The sequence below is a fragment of the Diceros bicornis genome, chromosome 2, assembly GCF_020826845.1.
Source record: "Diceros bicornis minor isolate mBicDic1 chromosome 2, mDicBic1.mat.cur, whole genome shotgun sequence".
Taxonomy (NCBI): domain Eukaryota; kingdom Metazoa; phylum Chordata; class Mammalia; order Perissodactyla; family Rhinocerotidae; genus Diceros; species Diceros bicornis.
In genome coordinates, this window is record NC_080741.1 from 71,699,199 (window position 1) to 71,723,833 (window position 24,635).

General features: G+C 44.4%; 1 protein-coding gene across 1 annotated transcript in view; it reads right to left on the reverse strand.

Annotated features, from left to right (window-relative positions):
• LMCD1 (LIM and cysteine rich domains 1) overlaps positions 1 to 11,690 on the reverse strand; it is a 59,382-nt gene extending 47,692 nt beyond the window's left edge. The window contains exon 1 of the mRNA XM_058563295.1: positions 11,573 to 11,690. Coding sequence (XP_058419278.1) covers positions 11,573 to 11,614 — 42 coding nt within the window. The 5' untranslated portion in view covers positions 11,615 to 11,690. The remainder of the gene's footprint in view (positions 1 to 11,572) is intronic.
• Between the last annotated feature and the right edge of the window lie 12,945 nt (positions 11,691 to 24,635).

Below are 24,635 nucleotides of genomic sequence, written 5' to 3' on the forward strand. Positions count from 1 at the left end.
CTGTGGATTGCCTTTCACTTTCTTAGTGGTATCTTTTAATGAAAGAAATTTAATTTTGATGACCATCTTTCATATTTATCTATTGAGCATTCCTTCCAGATGGAAAAATCACAAGGATATAAAATTTATTCTTATTGTTCTAGCATTCCATATAGTAATAAGCTATGACAACTTTGCAAATAATTTTTAAAGTCTTCTTAAAAAGATATTACCTCTATTTACCAAGGTTTTATTCTTTTCATCCATCATCTTCTCTGATTTCATATTATACTCCCCCTGTTTTTATAAATCAGGTACTTTGCATGTGCAATAGTGCTGATTTTTCATGAATGTTTATGACATGGGTTTGGAGTTCTCTTAGTGTTTTAAAATTTCCTATTCCCATCTCTCTTGATATGTTTTTCCACTTTAAAAACTCTCTTCGAAGAAACAGGATAGTTTGGCGGCACAGAAGTGGCCTTTCCAACTGGGTGAGGATGGAAGGAGAGGGAAACATCCTGCCCAGATGGAGGAGGTGGCACCAGTCACAAAACTGAGGCCAAAACAAAAACTGGGGGCTGTCTGTTGGCCATCTCACTGAGCTAAAAGCGGACACTAGGTCTCCCAGAAGGTAGAAAATAACCCAAGAAATAGATGCTCTGACCTTAATCCTGATCGATACGTAGGACTTGGTCAGTGAAACAGAACTGGAACATTAGAAAAAAGTGGCCATGGCATCCTTGAACTGAAGAACTAAGGAAACAGAAAGCATCAATGGGAAGAAATTGCAGAGAGAGGATTTCAGCTCAAAATAAAGAGCTGTCTAATAATTAGAGGGGTTCAAAACAACAGCTCTCTTTAGGAGGTGTAAGTGCTCATAAATGGTCTTCTTACGGCATCTGGCTGTCCAGTTTATCTCACAGGTAAGGTTTTGGATGGGGTACTTGGACAAAACAGAGTTTTTAAGTCTTTCTGAACCTGAAATGCTATGATACCCCAAATTCGTACTCCAGTTCTTCTACTAACTAGCTCTGTGACCTTGAGCAAGTCACCTAACCTGCTGGATCTTTTTCCCTGTCTGTTAAACAAGGAAGTTGACCTAGAGAATCTCTAAGGTCTGTTCCACCTCTTAAAAATTAATTCTAAATGCTGAAATACATAGTACAAGAATTTTTCAAGTAAATATATGATGATTTCCCTTGTGATGGTCCCAGACCTGGGCCAGGTCCAAGGAAAGGTACAGAGGCAGGAGAAAACAGCCATTCTAGTTAGCGTGAATCTTGCTATAGATGTGTTCTCCCTATGGCCTGTTTGGGCCTGTCGACTGTGTAGGAGGACAGACTCGAGGAAACACAGCTTTTCCATCAAACCTCGCCTCTTCTTCAGGTCCTGGCAAACACAGAGATGATCCCTATAATTTCATTTTCCAGATAACTGGCAGGGAATCATCCAGGCTATTTTTTCCCTCTGTTTAACATACCATATGCAACCGACAGAAATCAAGAACAATCATCCCAGTGACATTTCGATATCCAAACTGTGTGTTTTTCCTTTCGATGCATCACCTGCTCTAAAACATGGCAAGAAGGAACCCACATTTTCAGGCCAAGTCAGAAATCTGAAGAACTGTGCAAAAGGAATTGTTTTGACGCGACATTTTGAATCTTGTTAATCAAGTTCCCATATTTCAAAAGGCTAATTTTCTTCCTCACAGTTCCTCGAGAAATGCTACTTGGGGTTTCTTTTCCTCTAATTATCAATTAAATGGCTTCAGAGTTTAAAGGAGAATGAAACTCAGGGCACACACGCATATCCTGTGGTGCTCTGAACTGTTTCCATGTTCTGCTCACACGTGCAGTGTGCTGAATCTCCCAGAGTGTCTGTGCATTCCTTCCTTTCCATATATATTGCATATCCTGTTATCTTTTTTTCTTCTGTCACAACATGAATCTCCAACTTCCTGCAAAAATCCAAACTCAGTGGGGGTGTGTTTGCTGGAACTCCATTGCTGGGGTTAGGAGAGCCTCAAGCCACGGCCATAAGAAGTTTTCTGCAGGCCACCTTGGCAACCCCTGCTATCCTGTCACCCTCAAGGGTTTCGGTTGAGAGGCAAGAACAAGTTCTCAGAGGAGAAAATAATAGACGTGCCTCCTGGATGGATACAGATATAGGAATGTATTTCTCCACAGTTCTAAGTGGATGGTATTCCTCAAATTAGAAGTCAAATAGGATGGAGAATATGCGTGTCAGACTTGGAAGGCATAAACTGGTCTGTGACCTGATCCTAATAGCTCATTTATCTTTGTCTTTCAACACTCAGCTAGAATGTCGCCTCCAGGGTAAGCCTTCCCTAACCTCCCCAGGTAAGGTTAAGTACTTCCTCTTCTGAGCGCCCTCAGTCCCACCTTCTACCTCTGATCAAGGTCTTGAGGCACTGCTGTGATTCTCTGATGGCCGGACTGGCTGATCCTTTTCTGAAACCATCAGCCTTTGGCATTCCTTTCCTTTTACTTTTCCACTTCCAGCTCAGTCCCTGGCATGTAATAATTGCATAATATATGTTTGCACAGAATGAATTCCTAAAGTTGGCCAAATCAGAGCTGGGTAATAAATTTCATCAAAATAATGTTTTTATTCTTTTTACCATTTCATTCTCATGAGATCTTTTAATAGTGATGATAACTCATGTTTAACGCACATTTGTTATTTGTCAAGTACCGTGCTAAGAACTTAACAGATTATTCTTGTGAGGACAATAACTTTTAGGCCCATTTTATTGATGAAGAAACTGAGGCTCAGTGGTAATGTGACTTGTCCACATAGAGTAATAGGAAATAAGTGGCAGAGCTGGGATTTGAACCCTGTTGTCTGCGCCAAGAACCTCAAACCTCAATCCACTATAGTTGTGCGCGTCTGTGTGTTCATATATGCATATATGTGTAGGTGTGTGTAGGATACTGTTAAAGCTTTATTTCGATGGAGGTCTTAATATATTTGGGCTCTTTTAGCTGTCTGACATGAAAGTATCCCTTCTCAGAACAGTGTTTCAAATGCATAAAATAAAATGTGTAAGATTATAAAGGAAACCAATATTACTAAAATAGTACCAATATATAAAAACAAATCTGTGATTTAGTAACATACATGCATTTATTAAGTTAATTAACAAGATCTAGCAGTGGATTTAATTACTGTTATTTTGGAACAGGGATGAGTCTAAGCGGTACGCTAGGCATCTATTGCAGCTGTGATAGGATATGAAAATATCAGATTTCCATTGGTATCCAGGGCAAAGGGCCTACATCCAGCTATCTTTTTCTAACATAAAGGTGGTATACAATAGCTTTATTTAATTAAAAACAAAAGGCAGAGGGGCTGCTAAACTGCCAGAGCTTTTGCCTTCATTCATAATTGAAGGGAATGCTAAATTTCATTTAGAGGCTGGGTATATGAGGATGCAATATTTTTCTTCATTTACATTCCTTGATACCGTCAATTCTATCCACAGATCCTGGTTAAAAACCTCTCCTCTATCTACTAACAAGATTAAATAAAATCTCCCTCTCAGACTTCCTCTAAAATAAGAAGCCCCACATGCTGACCACTCCCCCCATGAGAGACGAATCCCCCTAACAAGGATACCAGTGGCCACAGGATCAGGGCTGGGGTGGGGAGCGCTGGTGTGCCTCAGTGGCTGGGTGGCTCTCCTCCAGGATGACGGCAGAGACGGGCTCCACTTTCCCTCCACCTCTTCCAGCCAATGGATTCCAGGTCAGTCACCTTGGTGGTCAGCCTCATGAATCAGTACCTGGAAATGCCACTTAGTCATACAGCCCAAATAGATGCTGTCTTCTTAAGGCAGGTTTCTTATGGAGGTGTTAGTCAGCCAAGAGCTCTTTCCCCATGCTCCTGCCCTTTGGTGCTCCTGACACAAACACCACGAAGGACAGAGCTGGGGTGTCGAGCTGCCTCTGAGGACACAGGCTGAGCACAGAAAACTCGTCTACCATCCACGTCTGGAAGGAGGTTGCCTTGCCTCAGACCTCTCTTCACTCAGTGCCCTATTTAAAATGCAACAACTGGGAGAAGAGTTATACTCATTCGCTGATACTGTAGAGATGACTGGGGTTGGGATGTGGCTCAGATGTGTACAGTGCCGGGAAATCTGAGAGTGGGGAGCAAAGGAAGAGAAAGAGGGGTGTGTGTGTGTGTGTGTGTGTGTGCGTGTGTGTGCGTGTGCGTGTGTGGTGGAGGAGGTTAAGGAACACACAGAATCATTGAACATTGAATTATTTGGCCTTTCTCCCACCTTTATGAGAAATGATTTCCACCAGACTCAAGTTTACATGGCAGGGACCAACTTTCTCATTCATTGTCTTGTATTCTGTGCTCAGCACAATGCCTGGCCCATAACAGATGCTAAATAAATATTTGCTAAATTAAGAAATGAATGGCTATTACCCTGTCTCATAAGCAAGACATCTGAGGCTCAGGATGTCCCTGTGTAAGGTCCCTGTGTAACGTCACATCGCTGGGGCCAACGACTGTCTTGGGCAAGGGGCGGGCTGCTTTTTAGAAGTGTAGCAACCAGACATCCAAGGCAAATTGTTGCCATTGTCATGATTTTGCATACGATGCGGCCTGAGTATATTTATGGCTAGGTCTATGTTTAGCTACAAAGAGAAGGTCCTGCAATATGATATCTTAGAAGCCACATGTGACGTAGGTAAGCTGAACTTGGTCTCCCACGTTCCAGCACTTAACTACCTATGGGATTTCTGCTCTGTGCTGATGAGAGGGGATAACAATAACAGCAAAAGGAAACATTTTTTGAGCACTTACAATGCACCCAGGCACTTTAAGTGCTTTATCTCCTTAACCATTCTTTAAATGTAAAACTACTGTGAATTCTCTTTCTCATATGAGGAACCAGAGTTCCAGAGAGGATAAACAACTTGGCGAATGTTGCAGACCTAGCGAATAATAGAACTATGAGTCACATCTAGATCTCCATGCTACAAAGGTTGTGCGTTTAACTGCTCCTCAAAATGGCCTCCAAACCTTGTGGCCAAAGCTAAGTTCATAGCCAAAATATGCACTTGACCTTCTGAAGCTTGAGGGTAGGAAGTTGACATGAAATCAGAGTAGTCTGGGCATAGAAGTGACAGAATGTAGAAGATACCCTTTTCTCCTTCATCCAGAAAAGATGCTGTGAGTCAATGCCCCTCTCAGTGATGTCACATGCAAGTTTTGGATACGCCATTTCTCCCCCATGTCCCAACTGCAACATGAAGGGACTGACCAAGCAGATCACTAGATTCTGCTCAGCTCTTTTACACAAGGATTCATTCGCATTTTTCTCCAAGAATTAATTTTACAAAGGATCCAATGTTTTAAAACAAGAGAAGAAAAAAGAAAAAAACAATCCGTAAATCATGTGGATTTGAAACAGCCGCCATGGGCTGGATCCTGGCGCTCCTTTGTCCTTCAGAAGAGTGACTTGCCAAATGGAGCCTCTGGTTTCTTCACCCTCAGCAATCTTATTTCCTTTTAAAGCATGTCCTGGTGGGGGCTCGGGCCATGTTTTGCTTGGTCTTGATTCATGTGTTATTGGGTAGACCATGAGTCAGGCTGACCAGGCATGTAGAAATACACATTCCAGAGGCCAAGCTTATCCCCAGGCTAGAATTTCCTTGAAGCTCTGAGGCTGGGACCTCTAGGATTTGTTTTTTCTTTTTTTTTTTTTTTTTTTGGTCAAGTGTCACTGCTTCTTCAGTAATTTTATGATAATATTGTATGACTCCTTAGATTGTCTCTCTACCAGCCTCTTTCCCTAGAGAGTTCTATCAGTCTTCTAGAAAATTGGGAACCAGGAGAAGTCTAGAAAGCCCTTGTTCTATACCTGGGAAATGGCTTTGACTTGGTGTGGGTGACAGTATACACTTGGTAGTGACCAAGAGAAATCAGAGAGGTCCAGATGCCTGGTAACATTTGGTAAATGCTGGGCAATTCCTGAATCAGACTATCAATGTGTAGGAAGACCTTCATCTCTGTGTGAAGCTCGTAGTAATAATCATAGTCTCTCTCCCCTAGGCTTCTGCTTCTGATGAAAGCCTTCTTGTTTCTTCTCATAGTGGAAAGAGCTTAAGTTTTGGAATCAGAGAAGACTGGGTTTGAGTTCTTAACCTGCCATCATATGATCTTAGGCAGGTCATTTCAACTCTTAGTCTTAATTTACTCATGTGTAAAAGGACATTAATATTTTTGTGTGATAGTCTTGAAGGCTAAATGAGATAAGATGTGAGAAAATGTCAAGCACTCTGTGTGCACTCAAGAGATGCCTTTCCTTCCTCTCTCTTGGCTTTCCCCAAACTTGTCTGTCCTAACAGAGAACAGATGAGTCTTCCTGCAGAGTCCTTAGGAGGCAAGAGACCAAACACGTCTCTTCTCAGAAAAAATGTAAAAGGGTTTGCTTCTCGTAGAAAAGAGCAGACAATGAGCCAAAGAGCTGATTTCGGAGTAATTGTATTATTGTTTCTGTTTTTGTGAAAACACAGTTGAATTTCCACATCACATATTTAGGCTTAGATACCAAATATAAGTTTCAGCCACTAAAGGAGTCTTGATACACATGCGAGACCCAACTTCTTGTTTAACTCTTTCTATAAAAGCTTTACAGAAAGCATTTCTAGAGCTTCTGCAGATCTATGCCATTGACATGTGCAAAACTCCAAGAATGGGTTCAGGACACCCTGAATGTTCCATGTGAAGTTACAGGAATGCCATGATCTCAAGGGACTCCTGTAGAAGTGGCTGGTGGCCCCGCACCTGGTGAGACCATGGCAGCTGCCAGCCACATCCTCTTCCTGTTAGCAAATGAAAGGGGTGGAGGGGACATTTCCAAGTGAAGACACTTAAAGAGCAACAGCTGTCTCTTCCTTCTGGATGTCCTGAAAAGCTGTTCCACAATTCTGCTTTCAGTGGAACGAATTTTTAGGCCTATTTTTCCATAATCACTTGTTATGTGGGAGACAGACTGGTGTACAGGAAAGGTCGGTGGAATGGTTCTCATCCAGTGCCTGCCACTTCCACGAGAAGCGACCTGTCCAAAGTCACCCAGCGAGTAAATGCCTGCAGTTATTACAATGACTGAACCCCTTGCCAGAAAACTTTTCTTATAATAAATACTTAATTGATGTAGGACGAACACTGGGGAGATAAGAACTCCCAAGGTCTTACCTAGCGTGACAGATTTCCACTTAATTATATACATACTATTTTGGATGTGCAAGTTGAAAAGAAAGAATGATTCTTCCTCCCAAAGTCATATCAAATACCTCTTCTGCAGCCCAGGTGACTCCACTGGGTTGCAGGAGGAACTATCCCCTCACTTCTCTGCTCCTTACCTTATCCTCACCGGAAGTGGCTAGAACAGCGGTGGGAAAGAGACACACACATGGGACTGTGTAGCTGTCCCTCCTTTCTGGTCCTCAGCCTTTGCTGAATTCAGCCTATTCTTTTGCTTCCTTGTCACCTTTGATCAGTTAATGAATGTGGAGAGGAAATCAAACTACAGGATCTCCTGAGGGAATACCAAAGTCACTTTTCCCCTGTCCTACTTGTAGAACTGTTGGCAAGCCCTGGGCTAGGAGATGGTCTTGGAGCTGAGATGGCTTAGATTAAAGCCTAGAGATGATCTGTGATTAAGCCTTCCCCTGCCTCCCACCACCACAGGTGGCAGACGCACTGGTGGAAGTCAATCGTCAGCCCCCAACCCCAGATGTTCAGACACGTCTGCGCAATATGACAAGCATCTGCAATTTACAAATAATGGCTTCAGCATCTGTTTTTGGAGATCCTTTAGAAGGACTTGGATAATTCCTTCTTTTTCTCTTCTATTTTTTTTAAATAAGGCTCTCTTTTGGGCCAAGTTGCTTATATACCTATGGGCATGTCTCCAAAGCCTTGGCTATTAAAGTCTCTAAGTGACAGCTTAATATATTTTTAAGATTGAGGGAGCCAACGACAATTCTCGAGGAGCCGTGTTTACGTTGGATCGGCTCACCCAGGCGACGTGCCAGCAGTTTTGCACACTGCAGGAACTGGAGGTGAAAGCAGGAAGGGCTGAGTACAGAGGGGAGGAGGAAGCTTTAGGACAGGAAAGCCAAGAGGGATGTGATGTGGAGAAGGCTGGAGGGAGACGCCCAGCTGAACCTGGCAACATACTTAGAACCATCACTTAATGCTCTTTCAACATTGTGTTGAGGGGTGAAAAATAGAACCCTTTGGAGCCAGTCCATTGACACATGCATAGTCAACAGCGAACGTGCTTAGATCTCTTTGTTCTAGTTCTTCCTAAATTCCTGCAAATGGCTCCTAGCGGGTCAAGGGACCTGAATTCTTGCAGAGCCTAATGGGCTTCAGCACACCTTCTTGACAATCTCAGATAAGGAGCTTGACCCCTCTGGGACTCAGTTTCCTTATTTAAAAAGTGAAAAGATCTCTATGTCCCCTTCCACGCCTAAAATCCTATGACTCCAGAGTGAAATGCTCAACAACTGGTAATCTCTGTTCTGTGTAAGCCGACTTTGTATCTGTTGTGCTGGAATGAAGACAAGATCGTTGGTCATTGTCCTAGATTATTAAGGCTGAGCAACTGCCTTTGGTTCAGCTGAATGAAAATTAGTTGCTCTTCAGATGGGACAGTCATAAAGAAGAGTGTGTCATTCATTCACCAAAAGACTCCTTTCAGCATTCACACAACCATTGAAATATACCACTGCCAGTGACAATAACAATGGCTAACACTATTTGAGAACTCATCTGCTGAGCCCTTTATATACATGATCTCATTTAATGATCACAGACGCCTTGGGAGGTAGATGCGCCTACTATCTCCCTAATTTTCCAATGAGGACACACAGTCAGAAGTTAATTAGCTTGCCCAAAAGCACACAGCTAGTAAGTGGTGGAGCTGAAATTTGAACCCAGATCTGGTTACAAAAATACTAGTAACTAGTATTCTTAAATACACTTAAGAAACAATAGAAGAGCAAATCCACATTAGTGGTTGACTCCACTATGAGAAATGGAGCAATTGACTTAGCACAGATGAGAGGAGGGAGGGAACTGTTCCTAAGCTCTGCCACTAACTATGTATGTGACCCATGGTGAGTCCCTCCGTCTATCTGGGATTGGTTAGATGATCTGGAAGGCTACTCCAGTTTTGGGATTTTGTGTTCTCTCTTGAAGACATTTTTATGACTTTCCAGCTGCTGGGGATTCCCTGTACCTCCTCCCCTTGGGGGCATGGCAGTGGAGACAGCTTGTTTGCCGTTTTAAACCATTTCTCATTTTGTAAATAGGTCCCTTGTAGCTCTAAGAGTCTATGAAACTGTTTCAAAATGCCTAAGTGTGATTATGCATCCTGAAGCCAAATGTTATAAAAGCCCCCAGTGTTGCAGATTTAAAAAGTAAATATGCAGTAAAAGCTTTTCAGCATGCTGTTGATATGTCACAGTGTTTAATCACTGCTGTGACGTTCAGCACGTAGAACTTCTCCTCCATTCCCTCCCCTTCCCTCAACATTTCGAGCCGAAGACATTGGTTAATCTACAAAGCGGTGATCTTCCTCCTGATTGTCACAGTCCCAAGAGGTAAAAAATATCCGCCCTTTCATCTCTACCCACCACATTCTTTCTCTAAGCCTGTAATTGGATCTAAATGGAAAATAAACCCTTTGCAGGCCAAGGAAGTTGGCACTAGAGGGTGACAAGAAGGAGAACATGTTCAGCCTCTAATCCAGATAATCACACTCTCCTACGCACAGGAAAATAAAAACAAGCCTTCCTCCAAGTGGTGGCCTCGGCTCACTGTGAGGAGGGCAGTTTCCATGTACCCCATCTCACTTCACACATTAACCATCAACCACCTTGTAGCAAACTACCCAAATCATCTGACTTTCCAGAGGACAGGGGGACTTTGCCCCTTCAGCTCTGAACTCTTACCTCGGCTGAATTTGTGGAGACAGTTCAGACACACAAATATCCGGGTGCGACAACAAGTGAAAAAACTATAATGCACAAAATGTACTGTCTGCAAACACTATGGTCTTAGCTGGACGGATATTCAGCGGTTCACTCATAGTTTATTGAGTCCTGCTGTGTGTGGCATGCTGCGTTGGAACAGAGATGAGCAGGAAAGGTTTGCCCTCAAGGAGGTTAGAAAGATGCGTAGACAAATAAGAGCAGTGCATGCCTGACTCACTACTAGGTAGAAATTAATAGGTATCTTACCAAGGTCTAAAGTGTTATGAGAATTCCATAGAAGGAGAGATGACTTGATTCTGCAAATAGTCTGGCAAATGCAATGGGGGCATGGTACATTCCAGAGAGATGCCCTGATAAAGTGTACACATTCAGAAGGGTCCACTGGGCTGTGTGTGGGAGGATGCGGCAGGGCTGCCATGCAATTGCGCAGCTATAAATCAGGTCCATGAATGCTGAGCCTCTAAGTGGCTGGCTTGCCTTTTTATTTTGCTTCTGACATAGTTGTTTTTTTTTTTTTGCCTTTCATTCTACCCTACAGGTGATGGCAGATGTCTAAGGAGGACTTTGCCCTGCAAAGACCAAATTTCCTGAAATCAGAGTTTAAAAATGACTGCTTTGGGAGATTAACCCACAGTGTACCATGGCTGTTACTGCTGCTGTGAGGCAGGCGAAGCCTATCATCCCCACATCTGAGACAAGGAAACTGAGGCTCAGAAAAATGTCTTGGTCAGTATGGAGCAGATATAAAGTGACAAGGCCAGGGTTTCAATGCCTAAGGCTTTCCTTAGGCTTCGCTGCCTGCTGGAATCAACTCTCTGTGACCCTGGGCCTCAGTTTCTTCATTGGCTGTCTCTCTGCTCCCTTCCAGCCCACATGTCCTCTAAGCCTCTGGCCTGTGCCCTCTCCCAACTGCATTCAGGTAAGTAACCGGCGGGTATTGGAGCTACAGGCACAGCTGCAGGCCCTGCCTGCGGGTAATTCACCCGTGACCTTCTGGGCTGCCTGCCAGCCCTTCTTGAAAGGGAAACGTGCAGACCCTGGGGACAGAAATTAGTTCCTGTGTGTTGGAACTGCTGCCATTGCCAACATCACCAACTAAAGAAACTGTGTGTGTGTGTGTGAAAAACACAAAATAGGAGGATGACAGCAAAAGGGGAGATTCCTTGTCAGTAAATATTACACGCCGCCCCCCCACCCCAACCTTCATTTCAAAGGAGGGAGAAGAGAGAGGGAAAGGTAGAGTGTTTTTCCCCTATAGACCACAGGATTACCATTCAAAAAACAGTCTTACCGTCTTTAAATTTTAATTAGCATCACCAAAGAAGTAATATCCTTTGCAAATACTTTACACAATGGCTTTTAAGAGTAAATTCTGGGGTGTGTGCCTGTTAGCTCAAACCTGTATTCCCAACTCTTCTGTTTCCTGTGAAGTCTTGGAATTTAATGAGTGTCCTTTTCCTTACTTCTAGGTAAGTTTCCGAGAACACACGGGAGAGGGAAAGGGGGAAAAGAAAGAATCTAAGTTCAGACAGATGTCAGCTCACCTTCTGAACTCCTGGGTTGAGGTCCTTGGCTACCTGTGCCATCTTCTGGGGCGGAGAAACAGCGCCTGGCTTCTCAGGCAGAGGCGCAAGGGCGCGCAGCGGGGACAGCGCTGGCTGAATGGCTAGGTTCGCGGGCCCAGGGGGAGCTCTGCGCGCAGCCGGGCGCAGCGGGGCCCTTTAATTGGAGAGTGGGACTCCCTCTAAAACCTCGCCAGCCAATCCGGGCAGGCGATCGCACTTGGCCAGCCAATCCCAGCGCGCGGCTCCCCCCTCCCCTTGGGTGGCCCCGGCCGGGCTGGGAGGCTGCAGCGGTGCGAGCCTGCCCTGACGTCAGTGCGGCCGCGGCCCCTGCCTGCCCCGGGCCCGCGCCTCGCATCTGTCCCTCGAGCGAGCGGCAGGAATCCGTCCCCACGCCCTTTTCCTTTAAAGGACAACGGGCAGAGGGTGGGGCGGGCCGCTGGGCCCCGCGATCCATTCAGGTCAAAAGGGAGAGTGATCAAACAGGAAAGCCGAGGTATTTTTAGTGAGCTGGCTCCAAAAATAAATGCTGAGCTGTGTTCCCCTTCCCACCCTTTTTGCCTTGGCGTAGGGGGGTCGAGGAGAGGGAGGAGGCAAGTGGTATGCAGCAGCATTGATTCAGCCCGTGAACTTTTCCCAAACCTGGGCAAGTTCTCCAATCACCAGAGAGGAGGTGAGATTCCAGTGAGTTATGCTTTTTTTTTTTTTTTTAGTTAGTGTTTGTAAAGTATTATTCTGTCTTTCATAACTTGCTTTAGGGTAAATCCTCCCTATTATAAATGGCAAGATGTACATCTTTATTCCTATAGTCATATTTTCTCATTATATTCTCATAATTATCTCAGGTATTATTATGATTACCATGATGATGATGATGATGATCACTCCTATTTGATAGATGAGGAAATAGGATCTGAGAGAGTAACTGGTCCAAAGTCAAATTCTCCAGCAAGGCTTTAACTTGAGAGACTGAGAGTGAGAGCTCACCTGGGGCGAAGGGGCACAGGATTACAAGCCATATGCCTGGAAATGCGTATTTTTTAGAAAAATTGGGTCATGCAGGTCTGGACAGGCAAGATTCCATCTGTGGATTTCTCACTTCCTCGGGATGAAGTGTCTTGCAACATCTAACGTTAACAACTCCTATAAGACACAATTGGCCCGCTTTTCCCTCACTCTGCCATGTTGTCTGCCTATAAATCCACATCTCTCTATTGAACCACTTCCACAGAACTGGGTTCCCAGAGGAATTTTCCTTGCCGGACAGAGGACTGAACATGAGCCCTTTTTCACCCTGGGGAGAATACTGCTCTGTCTGTCATGAGGTTTTCATCCTGTAACCCACGTTGGCAGCGCCCCCCTGCCAGAATCCAGGGCTCAAGTGGAATAAAATAAAACTGGACTGCAGGCAGACTGAAGGGAGGTCTCTGAGTACATTATGTGGGACTGATTTGGGGGGCCGAGGGAGCTGCAGGTCACATTCTAGGGCTTTCTCTCTTATGGGAGGCACTTTCCTTCTTAAAGCCTCCTCCAACTTGGTTCTTAACACACCATCATCTCCAGCACTCCCAAATCTTGACCAACGATCCCCAATTGTGATTCCTTTTTCGCATTCCTAGAAAGGGCTTTCTGTTTGATATTTCCCTTTTCCAAGATGAGGGATGGCCTTTTCTTCTTTCATGGCTTTCTGCTCTCATTGATGTTTGTCTTGCTTGCCCCACCTACAGTCACAACACCTAGCATGTGACAGACCTCAGAACACCTTTGTGGAACGAGTGCAGGTTGGGTTCTGGCTTTTAATCAGCAGTCAGCAGGCAAGACAGGACTGGGAGAGAGGGCGCAATGCTACACCTGATCTGGTTTGTCCAGACTTCCAAGGTGGGCCACATGTTAAACCAGTATGTGGATAAACTGGAGGCCAACGGGAGCCTGGCCTGGGCAGGTTTCCATGTGAATAGCCTTTTCAGTAGCAAATCTGAGGAACAATAGTACTGAACTGGGACGTCATGCCAGAAGCCTTTATATTTCCGAGCTGTGGGAACAGAAGCCAGGAGGATAACAAAGACAAGCTTTATCCCTCGCAAACTAGGCAGAAGCCTTCCCAGTGAAGTCATTTCCCATTCCCTTCCGAGCCACCTTCCTTGCCCCGTCTTGAGAAATCATTGTTCTGTGAAATGATTCTAATTTTATTAACTTTCACACTGTTTAGCTCCAAACACAAGACCCTCTTCCCCCTCCTTATTTTTACCCTTGACCCCAGTTTCAATTAAGAAGGCAGATATTGTGGCTGTTGCTCAGAATGTGAGAATCAGGAGCTACTGCTTGGGGGGTGGCCCAGTCTCTCCTTTCTGGAAAAGAACCTGTTGTAGGCGGAAAGGTGATACCTGCTCCTTGCTCAAGCTTGCCTTCTCCCCAGCTGAGGAGGCTGACTCGGACTCTTTATACTCTCCAGCCGAATGTTCCAGGAGTCCTATAGTCAGAGTCTTCGCTGGACACCTGGACAGACTGTTATAATTTGGGACTGTTCTGGGAAATGGAGGAAATGGGGCCATGACACCTCAGCCTCACTCCAGCTCTGAGGTCTTTTGCTTCTCTTTGGAAGAAAATGGGGTATCTTTTCCAGGTTGGAAGAGTAGAGAGATGTGATTTCACCAAGGTTCATTGCTTTGTGGTGCTTGGGCTTATGAGAAGCTTCATTCATCCATCAAGCAGTTTCGGGGCACCTGCCTTAAGCCAAGCCCTGTGCTGGGTGCTGGGGACACGCAAGAAAATAAAAGAATCCTTCCCCTTCAAGAATGGCTTAGTTTAATAAATATCTCTGGGGATCTCTGGTTGACAAAGCTCTTATCTTACTGGAACCTCAAGACACCATGGAATAATTCTAATTATTCGATAATAATTCTAATTATTTCTCTGGGAGAAAATGGAGATTTGGGACAGTCAAGGACTCTATCTAAAGTCACACAGCCGGTAAGTGGCACAGCTGAAATTTGAAATCAGAGCTTCTAACTCCAGACTCTCTCCTTTCAACTATATCACACTACCTCCCATGACGACTCTTGAGGATTGATGAGAAGGAAAAGAGTAGGCACTTGGTGGTGTTGTCGTCATCATTACCAGTGGGTTTGTTCTAACTGGGATTTTTGACTCTGAGTCTCATGCTTTTTTCACTGTTCATTCATTCATTCAACAAACATTAAACTGCGAATTACAAGGGTTAGGCCATGGGCTGAGGATACAACAGGCAGTGAATAAGACAGGAAAGGTTCCTGCCTTCATGTAGCTTCTATTCTATGGAGGGAGACCAGTATTAGACAGATGAACAGATAATAAGATTAAGTAACTGAGGATGGCAGTGGGTGCCTCGGAGGAAACAAATAGAGGGACTCACTGGATGTGTCATCCATTCAGATCAGGAATCCAGGAAGCCTGACTGAAGGGGTCATGTGAGCTGAGACCTGAAGTGGGAGAATGAGTCAACTATGAGTAGAGTGGCCATGGAAAGAACATTCCAGAAGGATGGAGTCATGAGGGTAAAGACCCTGAGGTGGGTACAGGCTTGCTATGTCTGAGGGATCATAAGGTTAGTGTGGCTGGAGGGTAATGAAGGATGGGGAAAATGCTTGAGGGGACCTGAGAGAGGGAGATGAGGACTGGATCACATTGGACCCTGCTAAGGAGTTTAAATTCTTTTCTGAGACCAGTGGGAAGCTATAGATCAGTGCTTTCCAACTGAGACATAATGTGCGCCGTATGTCATTAAAATTTTTCTCTACCCAGCCCTGATGGCCTAGTGGTTAAAGTTAAGTGCTCTCACCACTTTGGCAGCCCAGGTTTGCTTCCTTGTCGCGGAACCACACCACCCACCTGTCAGTTGCCATGCTCACATGTCAGTGGCAGCAGCTCACATAGAAGAACTAAAAAGACTCACAACTACAGTATACAACCATACACTGAGGCTTTGAGAAGGAAAAAAAAAAAAAAAGAAGATTGGCAACAGATGTTAGCTCAGGGCAAATCTTCCCTGCAAAAAAAATTGTCTAATAGCCACATTAAAAAAAAAGTAAAAAGAAACAGGTGAACTATTTATAATAAATTTATTTAATCAAATATATCCAAAATGTCATTTCCATCTGTGATTGATATAGAACATTATTGAGATGTTTACAGTCTTTTTCTCATGCTACATCTTTGAAATCTGGTGTGTTTTTTATACTTACAGTACATCTTAGTTGAGATCAACCACATTGCAAATGCTCAGTAGCCACATATGGCCAGTGGCTACGTAGTGGACAGGGCAGTTAGAGAGAGTTTTAAGCAGGGGAGTGACAGTATCTGATTCACTATTTAAGTCACAGCAAGGACACCCCAGAGGTACTAATAGAAACCTAGCTGGTAACTAATAACCCCTCATATCAGATGGAGGGACTGAGGGGCTGGGAACCAATAGCCGTGTGTCTGGTCTACGATGTGTTTCAAGCATTGCACTGGGAGGGACAAGTGAATTGCCCAAAGTTACAAAGCTAGAAAGAGGCCAAGCAAAACCCAGATCTTTTGGCTTCATACGAGACACTTTAGGAAATCCCCAATACTCACGGCTCCCAATCATGATGTTTTTATTGTTACAATGTAGCAAGCAGGGCTTAGTTGTTTTAGTATGCAAACATGAGTGATGACTTCTATTTGGTTATGATTTTTTAAACATATTTTCTTCATTAAAAACGCCCAAACTTAAGAGTAGGTAGATATAAATAATCCATGAACCACATAGTATATTTTAATGTGTGTTAATTGATATAAATATATCATAATTACATAATATATTTTAATTTGTATCAACTTGGACCACCATATATATGTGAATTGTTCACAACTTAAATTTTTTGGTTTCTTTCCTGCCATTCTTACAGTAACTTTAATTTTACAATAACTATCTACTTTTCTCCAGATTTTTGGATGGCCTTCTGGATCAAGAAAAACTTTGCCTATAAGGCTAAAATATCTGGATAAAAACAAAATGTGATTGTTGGATCCAAGTGCTCTCCTGCCTTGTAGCCTGTCTTTGACAGGGACAGTGAGAGAGACAGGGAGAATTTGCCCATTGTAAAGGAGCACTGGACCAGGAGTCCAGAGCCCTGGTCCTGCATTTGGATCCTAGCTCTGCTAAAAACGGTGTGGCTGACCATCATCTGTAAGGCCACTTGCAACCCAAATTTGTTATTATTACCTGGGAGCAATGATCAATTTGCTCTCAACATCAGATACATATCCCACCTGATGGTGCAATGGAGCCATTCCCTTCTTCACCAGGTCGACAAAGGCATGGAAAGAGCACAAGATTTAGACCCAGAAAATCTCTGTGTGTGTTTCAGTTCTGTCACAGAGGAGAGCTCAGCGATTTTGGCAAAGTATGAAAGAGCCTCTGAAAAATTAGGTAACGATCTTTATTCCTCCTGTCTTACAAAGTGTATCCACATGCTCATCTATAACTCTCTGTAGTGGGCAGAATTCTAAGGTGCCCCTGTGAGTATGGGTGGTACCTGTGACTTGCTTCTAACCGATAGAATGTGGCAAAGATGGTGAGATTTCATTCTTGTGATTATGTTGTGTCTTATGGTAACAGTGAAGGGGTTTTGCAGATGTAATTAAGGTCCCTAATAGGTTAATCAAAAGTGATATTATCCTGAGTGGGCCTAACCTAATCAGGTGAGCCCTTTACAAGAGGATCTAGAAATCAGAGACAGAAGAAATCTCTACGGCTGTCCTGCTGGCCTTAAAGAAGTAAGCTGCCATGAGTTCCACGTCTGTAAGGAAATGAATTCTGCTAACAACCACGTGGCAGAATGGTAAATGAGTATTTTTCTAAGTTGCTGTGTTTGTGGTAATTTGTTACACAACGTAGAAAACTAATACATTATTATCCTCATCGTTCTTGGATCTGTTTTGAAGATTTAATTCTCTGCTACTTCCTGGGATGAGGAAGTTTGGTACCTCTTTTTAAAAGAAATACTTCTGCTGCCCTCAACTCTTAAAGATTCCTGGGGCAATAAGTTACATGAGTTGAATGTGCCCTTTTTTTTTTTTTTTATAATTTTTATTTTATTTATTTTTTGCCTCAAAGCCCCAGTAGACAGTTGCATGTCACAGCTGCACATCCTTCCAGTTGCTGTATGTGGGATGCAGCCTCAGCATGGCCGGAGAGGCAGTGTGTCGGTGCGCGCCCGGGATCCGAACCCGGGCCACCAGTAGCGGAGCGCCCGCACTTAACTGCTAAGCCACCGGGCCGACCCTGAATGTGTCCTTTTTAAAGCAACATTTACTCTTACCAAGGAGAGAGTTCTAGTTATGGTCCTGGAGGTTTGAACCGTAGCACACATTTAATTTCCATGGGTGTGCCATTTAATGCTACATTCGGCCTGTCCATCCTCTCAGTGTGTGTGTGTGTGTGTGTGTGTGTGTGTGTGTATGTGTGTTGTGGATAGCAGGAAGGCAGTGAACACGTGCCTGGTATTTTCTTTGTGCCCTCAGTACTTCACGTGGTTAATTCTTAAAACAACCCCCCGGGGGCTGATGTTGTTATTCCTATTGACAGATGAGAAACTGACTCTCTGCTCAGGGCCTCATAGCTGGTTGGGATCCAAACCCATCTGGGGTCGCTCAGGAGATGCCTGGCTTCAGAGTGAGGGCTTAGCCTGGACCAAGGTGGAGAGATAGGACTTCCAACCAGAGAACATTCTGGATGTTCTTCATGTCCCCCTCCAGATCCACTCTTTCTCCCCTCATCCAGCTTTGTGCTTGGGAGGCTGACCGCAGACTCCATGCACAGGCCCCTTTGCTGTCTTTCCCTTTCGGTTCAGCCGCTGAGAGGCTCAGGTAGGAGACCAGAGGTGGGTGTATTTAATCTCCCCACCTCTTCCCTGTTGGCCTGGGTTTTGGAGGTGGTGGTGTTCCTCTCCTTGCAGCCATGGCTCCTGTCAGCGTGGGGACAGCTCTGTCCCTCGTCCCCGTCAGGCCTTCACCAGGGGTGGTTCCTGCTTCCTTGTTGTCGCTGGTCCCCGGGGTGCTTCCTCCTCCCAAGTGGGTTCATTGAACACTGTTGTCTCTGTCGTTGATAGCCCCTTCATTACACTCCCTTAAGTTACCCCTTCAAGTGTTTCCAGCCAGGACCCTGACCCTTACAGAGGCCAAAGTGGGTTAGAGATGACCCCAGGGCAGCCTTCACTAGGTTGTTGAGATACAAACTGCCCCATGTGTTCCCCATATAGTCTTTTTGGCTATTGGCATGTAAATTTCTTAAAAAGATTTGAGGCTTGGCAGTTAATTAGAATAGGAAAACCAGTTAGATGTGCTTGGAAAAGCAAGACAGTAATTTGGGGACCTTTTCCTGGGCAGGTCTGTGGCTGCTTTTGCATCATGATGAAAAGACTGCCCATGGAGTTCTCCTTTGGCCACTGACAGTGACTTGAGATCCATAACTCCTTTGAGACTTGGTCTCCCCATCTGTACAGATGGGGCTTATTGGGAGGCTTGAATGTAGGGCTGTATGCAAAAGCATGGTCATGGCCCTTCCAAATGTAAGGTGTTCCCGTGCTAGGTTCCAGCTCACATGATCTACTCAGGAGTCTTTGGGGATGAGGCTTGAGTGTGAGACACTGGGGAATTTGGAGCAGTTTGCTGAGCTGGACCCTCTTCCTAAGCTTTGAATCACTGTAATTTGCTGACCTGCATGGAGTTTGCAGCCAAGATGTAGCAGAATATGCGGTGTGTTCTACGTGGCCCACTGGGAGTGAGGTGTTGACATGACTCACTAAGGAGAAAGTGTATTGAATAGGATTAAGAGGCAATACTGCAGCTCCACGTTCCTAGTCTAAGAATGATTTTGATCCTTGGGGGACGGTGGGTAGTTGGGGGGGGACTAACTCGGAGAAGGCTGGGTGGTGGATTTACAGTGGCCTATCAAAGGGGGGATTGTCCAGCTTCAAGGGACATGCTCAGGATAATTGGTACCAAGTGCCATTTCTAAGCTACCACCACTGTGACTGCCGGGCTCTATCCACAGGCGATTTTACTGTATCATCCCAACACCTTTCTGAGGCGGGAGGTCTTATCCCCATTTTACAGAAGAGCACACTGAGCCCTGGGGACATTAAGTAATTTTCCTAAGGTTACATAGCTGGTTGCAGAGCCTGAATTTGGACCCACATGTGTCAGACTCCGAAGATGGTATTGATAAAAACTACGAAACAACAGCTAAGGCACCAGCAACCATTCCTCGGGGTGTCCACCATGTGCCAAGCTATGTTTATCCCATTTAATTCCTACAGAATAGGCTCTGGATCCTGAGCACAGAAATAAAGACCAGTTCATCCTCCCCTCCCCCTACACACATGTAACACCTGTGGTCTAATTGTAGGTAACCCTCAACAACCTAATTATGGAGACTATTTAGAGTAAAATTCTATTTTAGAATAACTTTCTACACACCGGATAATGGGGAAAATCAGGCCTATTCAACCCATCAGGAAATCTCTAATTATCAAGGAGTTGGGAGAAGCATTGTAGCACCGCTGTTTCCCAGGAGAACTTAGAAAATAGAGAGGAGATAAAAATCAGTTAGTTAAAACCATCATTAACATCTTTTCTCATTATCACATATTCCATTCTGCTTGCCATGTTGGCACTTTAATTTTCCAAAGCCTTGAAAACCCGCGTTACCTGGTAACATCTCCCCATGGGATATTGAAATCATTCTCTACTCTGGAAAAAAGTGGTGAAGGTGCTTCTGTTACCTTTGGGGGCAAAGTTGACAAATGTGGGTTTTGTTCAGATAGCAGTGTCTATTGCTGAGATCCTATCTGTGAACCTGCATCATTTGCAATTTGCAGTTCTGTGGCTTGGGCTCAAGGCCAAAACTAGACTAAGTTGTGAAAGAGGTGATGTCTGGCTTGATCCATTTCCTCTCAGTTTCTTGCCTTTCCTCAATGATTAAATTGACCTGTCTGAGCATCCCGTTCTGACCTACTCCCTTGTGTCTTACTCCGTGCTGCAGTCTTATTATTCCTTTTCCACCTGTCAAAATCTACCTGTCCTAAGGGCCCTTCTCTCATGCCTGCCCAGCCTCCCACTCACTGGGTTCTGCAGCATACTGTTGCGAAAAGAGTGAGGGATTTGAAGTCAGGCACATCTGAGTCTGAACCCTGGTTCTACCACTTATTAGCTATGTGGCCAGGGGCAAATTAACTTCTCTCTTAGATTGTTCTAGCTATGAGATGGAAATGGTCAACTCTATTTCAAGATGGTGGGACTCAGCTTTCACCCAACCCATTGCTTGGCACACAATAATACCGTAGTTCCCTTCCTCTCCCAAGATTCCTCTCCCCTCTAATGTCCACCAATTCTTCCTTGTTTACCACATATAGGTTCAGAATAACAGTTCCCCATTGTTGCTTCCTCTATCGTCAGGGAGATGAAATTGTCACAATGAACTGGTTTTGCAAAGATATTTTGACTAGCATGCCTGCAGCAGGTAGCAGTTGGGTGCAGACAAGGGTAAACTTTATCAGCTGATTAGTGAGCCTCACCCCAAAGCAAACAGAGGGAATGGGAGCTGGACAGGACCTCAGAGGTATCCCAGCCCCACCTCTGCGGCATCCGACAGGATGTTTCCTACCCTCTGCTTGGATGCTTTCCATGTCCAAGAGCTCATTCTCTCACCAGAAAGTTCCAGCAGTTGTGGACAGCTCTCATTGTTACAAGGTGCTTCGTTACTTTGGGCTGACATCTGCCTGTCAGAGCTGTCATCCGTCTGTTCTTTTCCAGCCTTTGGAACTATACGAAGAGCTTTCCCTTTGTCACATGATGGCAGTTGGTCTCTTAGGAAACTGTGGTTGTGTGTTCTGAGGTCTTCTCCCCATTCTCTGCTTCAGGTTTTAGGCACTATTATATTCTAAGTTATATTCCACAATTCCATTCCACTTTGTCGGCAGTCATCCTTGCCTCCTGTCTCCGTGGGTTGTGGTGCAACCTGTGGAGGGGTAGGAGCACCAGCCTTGAAATCAGACAAATTGGGTTCAAATCCCTGCTTGGGCACCTATTGGGAACCTCCATTTACCTATCTGTAAAATGGAAGCAATAATACCAACCTCATAGTACAGTCATGCAGATTAAATCTGCTGAGGTATAGATATAGAAAGCATGCAGTCTAGTGCCTGGCGTGGAGAAGGTATCTGATACCTAGTAACTGTGTAATTATTATTTGCCACTTTCCAGGTAGGTAGTCACCCTGCTTGGTTCTCTTAGAAAAATCTTCCCAGTGACCTTTAAGATTTTGCTCAGCCTGGATTTTGGAGTCCTTTGCTCCTTCACAACAGGAAAATGGCAGTAAATATGTGTTTTGCTTATTTCATTACAATCACAGACTCTTAGGAGGATAGGATAGTCAAAATACTGTTCAACGGTCATTTTAAGTATGTTCGTTCAAGGCAAGTTAAAATTAAAAACATAATTTGGATCCATTATGGCTAACCATGTACATCCTAAGAGGCCCTCTGGGAATGCAGTGGAATGTCCAGTTGTCTATGGGCAGAATTCCAGAGCTTCTGAAAGATGAGTGTGCCCTGTGGCTGAGGAACAAGGTCTGAAGACACCAAATCTCCCTGACGGAGTCCAGCAATGCTTTGCCACAGATCAGTCTTTCTGGAAAGACTGGGTGAGCTCACCCAGAAGAAAGGGGTGGGCGGGAGATTTCAGGAAAGATTCCTAGTTATCAGAAATTAGGCAGTGAAATCTGGGGCTTTCTGTTGATTTCCCCAGTTGTTCTCACAGCCTAAGACGCATGGTTTGGCCATGATGTCATCTGACATGGATAGACATGCTGAGGCCAGAAGCTGTCAAGCAGATCCTGGATTATGATGGAGGGTGGGAGGATATTCAATTTGAGGGCCACGGGAGTGTGGAGTGAGTAATGCTTTCCAGTAGGGTATTATCATCCATCCCATCATTGATGGAGGGAAAAAAGAGAATGAAACTCTTCAAGATATTAAAAAACAGTTATGATATATCCCCCCCAAAATTCTACTTTTCCAAGGTAAAATCCTGTATTTAGTAGTCTCATCTTTTGTCATGCTAGGAAAGTATTTTCATATCACCCAGTTGAATTTAGATGACCAACTCAATCATTAGCTCATTCATTCACTCATTTAATCACTCAGCTGGTCATTCAATCATTTGTTCTGTGGTTCAGTCAGTCATTCAGTTCATCATTCCATTGGTCCATTGGTTGTTCTGTCAGTCATGCAACAAATAACTCTTGCACATCTCTTTCTGTCTCAAGAGCTCTGCTAGGTATTGGGCATGCAGCAATGAAAAAACAGTCACAGGATCCACTCTCCTGGGGAAGATGGCTGTTAAGCAATTACAACAAAAGGTGATGAATGGGGAGTGTTATGATAGAAAGAGCCTGTGTCCTGAGGCCAAAGAAGTTCAATTTGGCTGGAGCTTACAGTTTTCTATTCCCTAAAACATCAGATTCCAATGGCTTAACTTCTAGGGTCACTGAATAAATAACTCCAAACACTCCTCCCTTAGAAAGAAGAGCTAACATGTGTGGAGCTCTTGCCATGTGGCCGGGCACTGAGCCAAGTCCTTGACAAAGATGATCTCCCTTAATCCTCCCAAGAATCCTGAGTTAGGAACCCCATATCACAGATGAGGAAGCTGAGGCTGAAAGAGGATAAACAACTTGTCTGTGGTCACATCGAGTGAAGTGGCAGAGCCAGGAATTGAAGGTCTGTCTGATTCCAGAACTCATGGTATTTTGAAAGCTTTTTTCCTCCACGTACCCAGGAACTGGAAAACCAGTAACAAAAGGCACTGAGAACTCAGGGCCAAGAGAACCTCTGCACCTTTTTAGCTTACTCCCAAATAGCCAAGAGCTGTGCAGGGAGGGTTGCAGCCCATGGGAACAAGAGTGAGAACTTGGGGTGACCAGGTCAGAGAGCATCTTGGGGTGAGCTATGTTCCTGCATCCCAGAAGGCATGAGAAAGCTTTGCGGGAAGTTATTTGTAATAGTAGAAAGACCTTAGGCAATCCAGCCCAGAAATGAATTAATCTTAGGCTTGCATGTGCATTTTAAATGTGGCTAGAATAGTATAAACTGAATTAGAAAGCCTGATGCTCACATGACATCTTTATTTGCTTGTAAAGCAATTCATTGCACACGCTCTCTTTCCTTTTTAATGATCAGAAAAATAAAGTGAGTTAGTCATTTTTGCAAAAATAGGTCCTGTATTTCAAAAGGAAAGAAATTGTTTTCTTAGAGAACATAGCCTTCTATTTTTTCTCTCCCTATGTCCCCTCCTCCAACTCGGTAATATATATCGCCTGTCAAGATGTTAGATCATTTTGAGCTAATTTGGAAATCTTCATGCCGAATTTAGAAATGATTCATCTATGAATTGAGTAGTACCTAAGTTTGGGGATGGGGATAGTTGCTAGTGGTGCTGGTGGTGATTCAGGCTTGCCAGTGAGTGATCTTTCTTCTATCACATGAGATATTCCTGAATTGCTGCGATGACTCAGCTTGAGTCTGTACAACTGTGAATACAATGGTGAGCTCCCTCAGCCGCTTCTCTTCACGTCCCCCACGTGGTTTGAGATGATTCTGTGCTCATGGACCCTACTGAGTTTGTGTCACCTCTTCTCAATGAAGGCATGAGTGACTCACGTTTCCATGTGTCTCCCTGTCAGTTCTATTTGGTATTCTGTAGTTACCACAGGCTTCGTGCACACATCATCTCCTTCCTCAAAAGGATTCTTTTACCCAGTATCTCAATTATTATTAAATATGTCTCCCTCCTTGCCAGTCTCAAGCGCAGCGAGCCTCAGAATCCAATTAATCTGCCTAAACCCCATCTAACTACAGTGGTACGGCCTCTTCTTGACAAAAGCTAGTACTACTCTATTGGTGCAATACTACAACTACCAACACCACTGCCACCATCACCATCACCACCACCACCACCATCACCACCATCACCACCACCA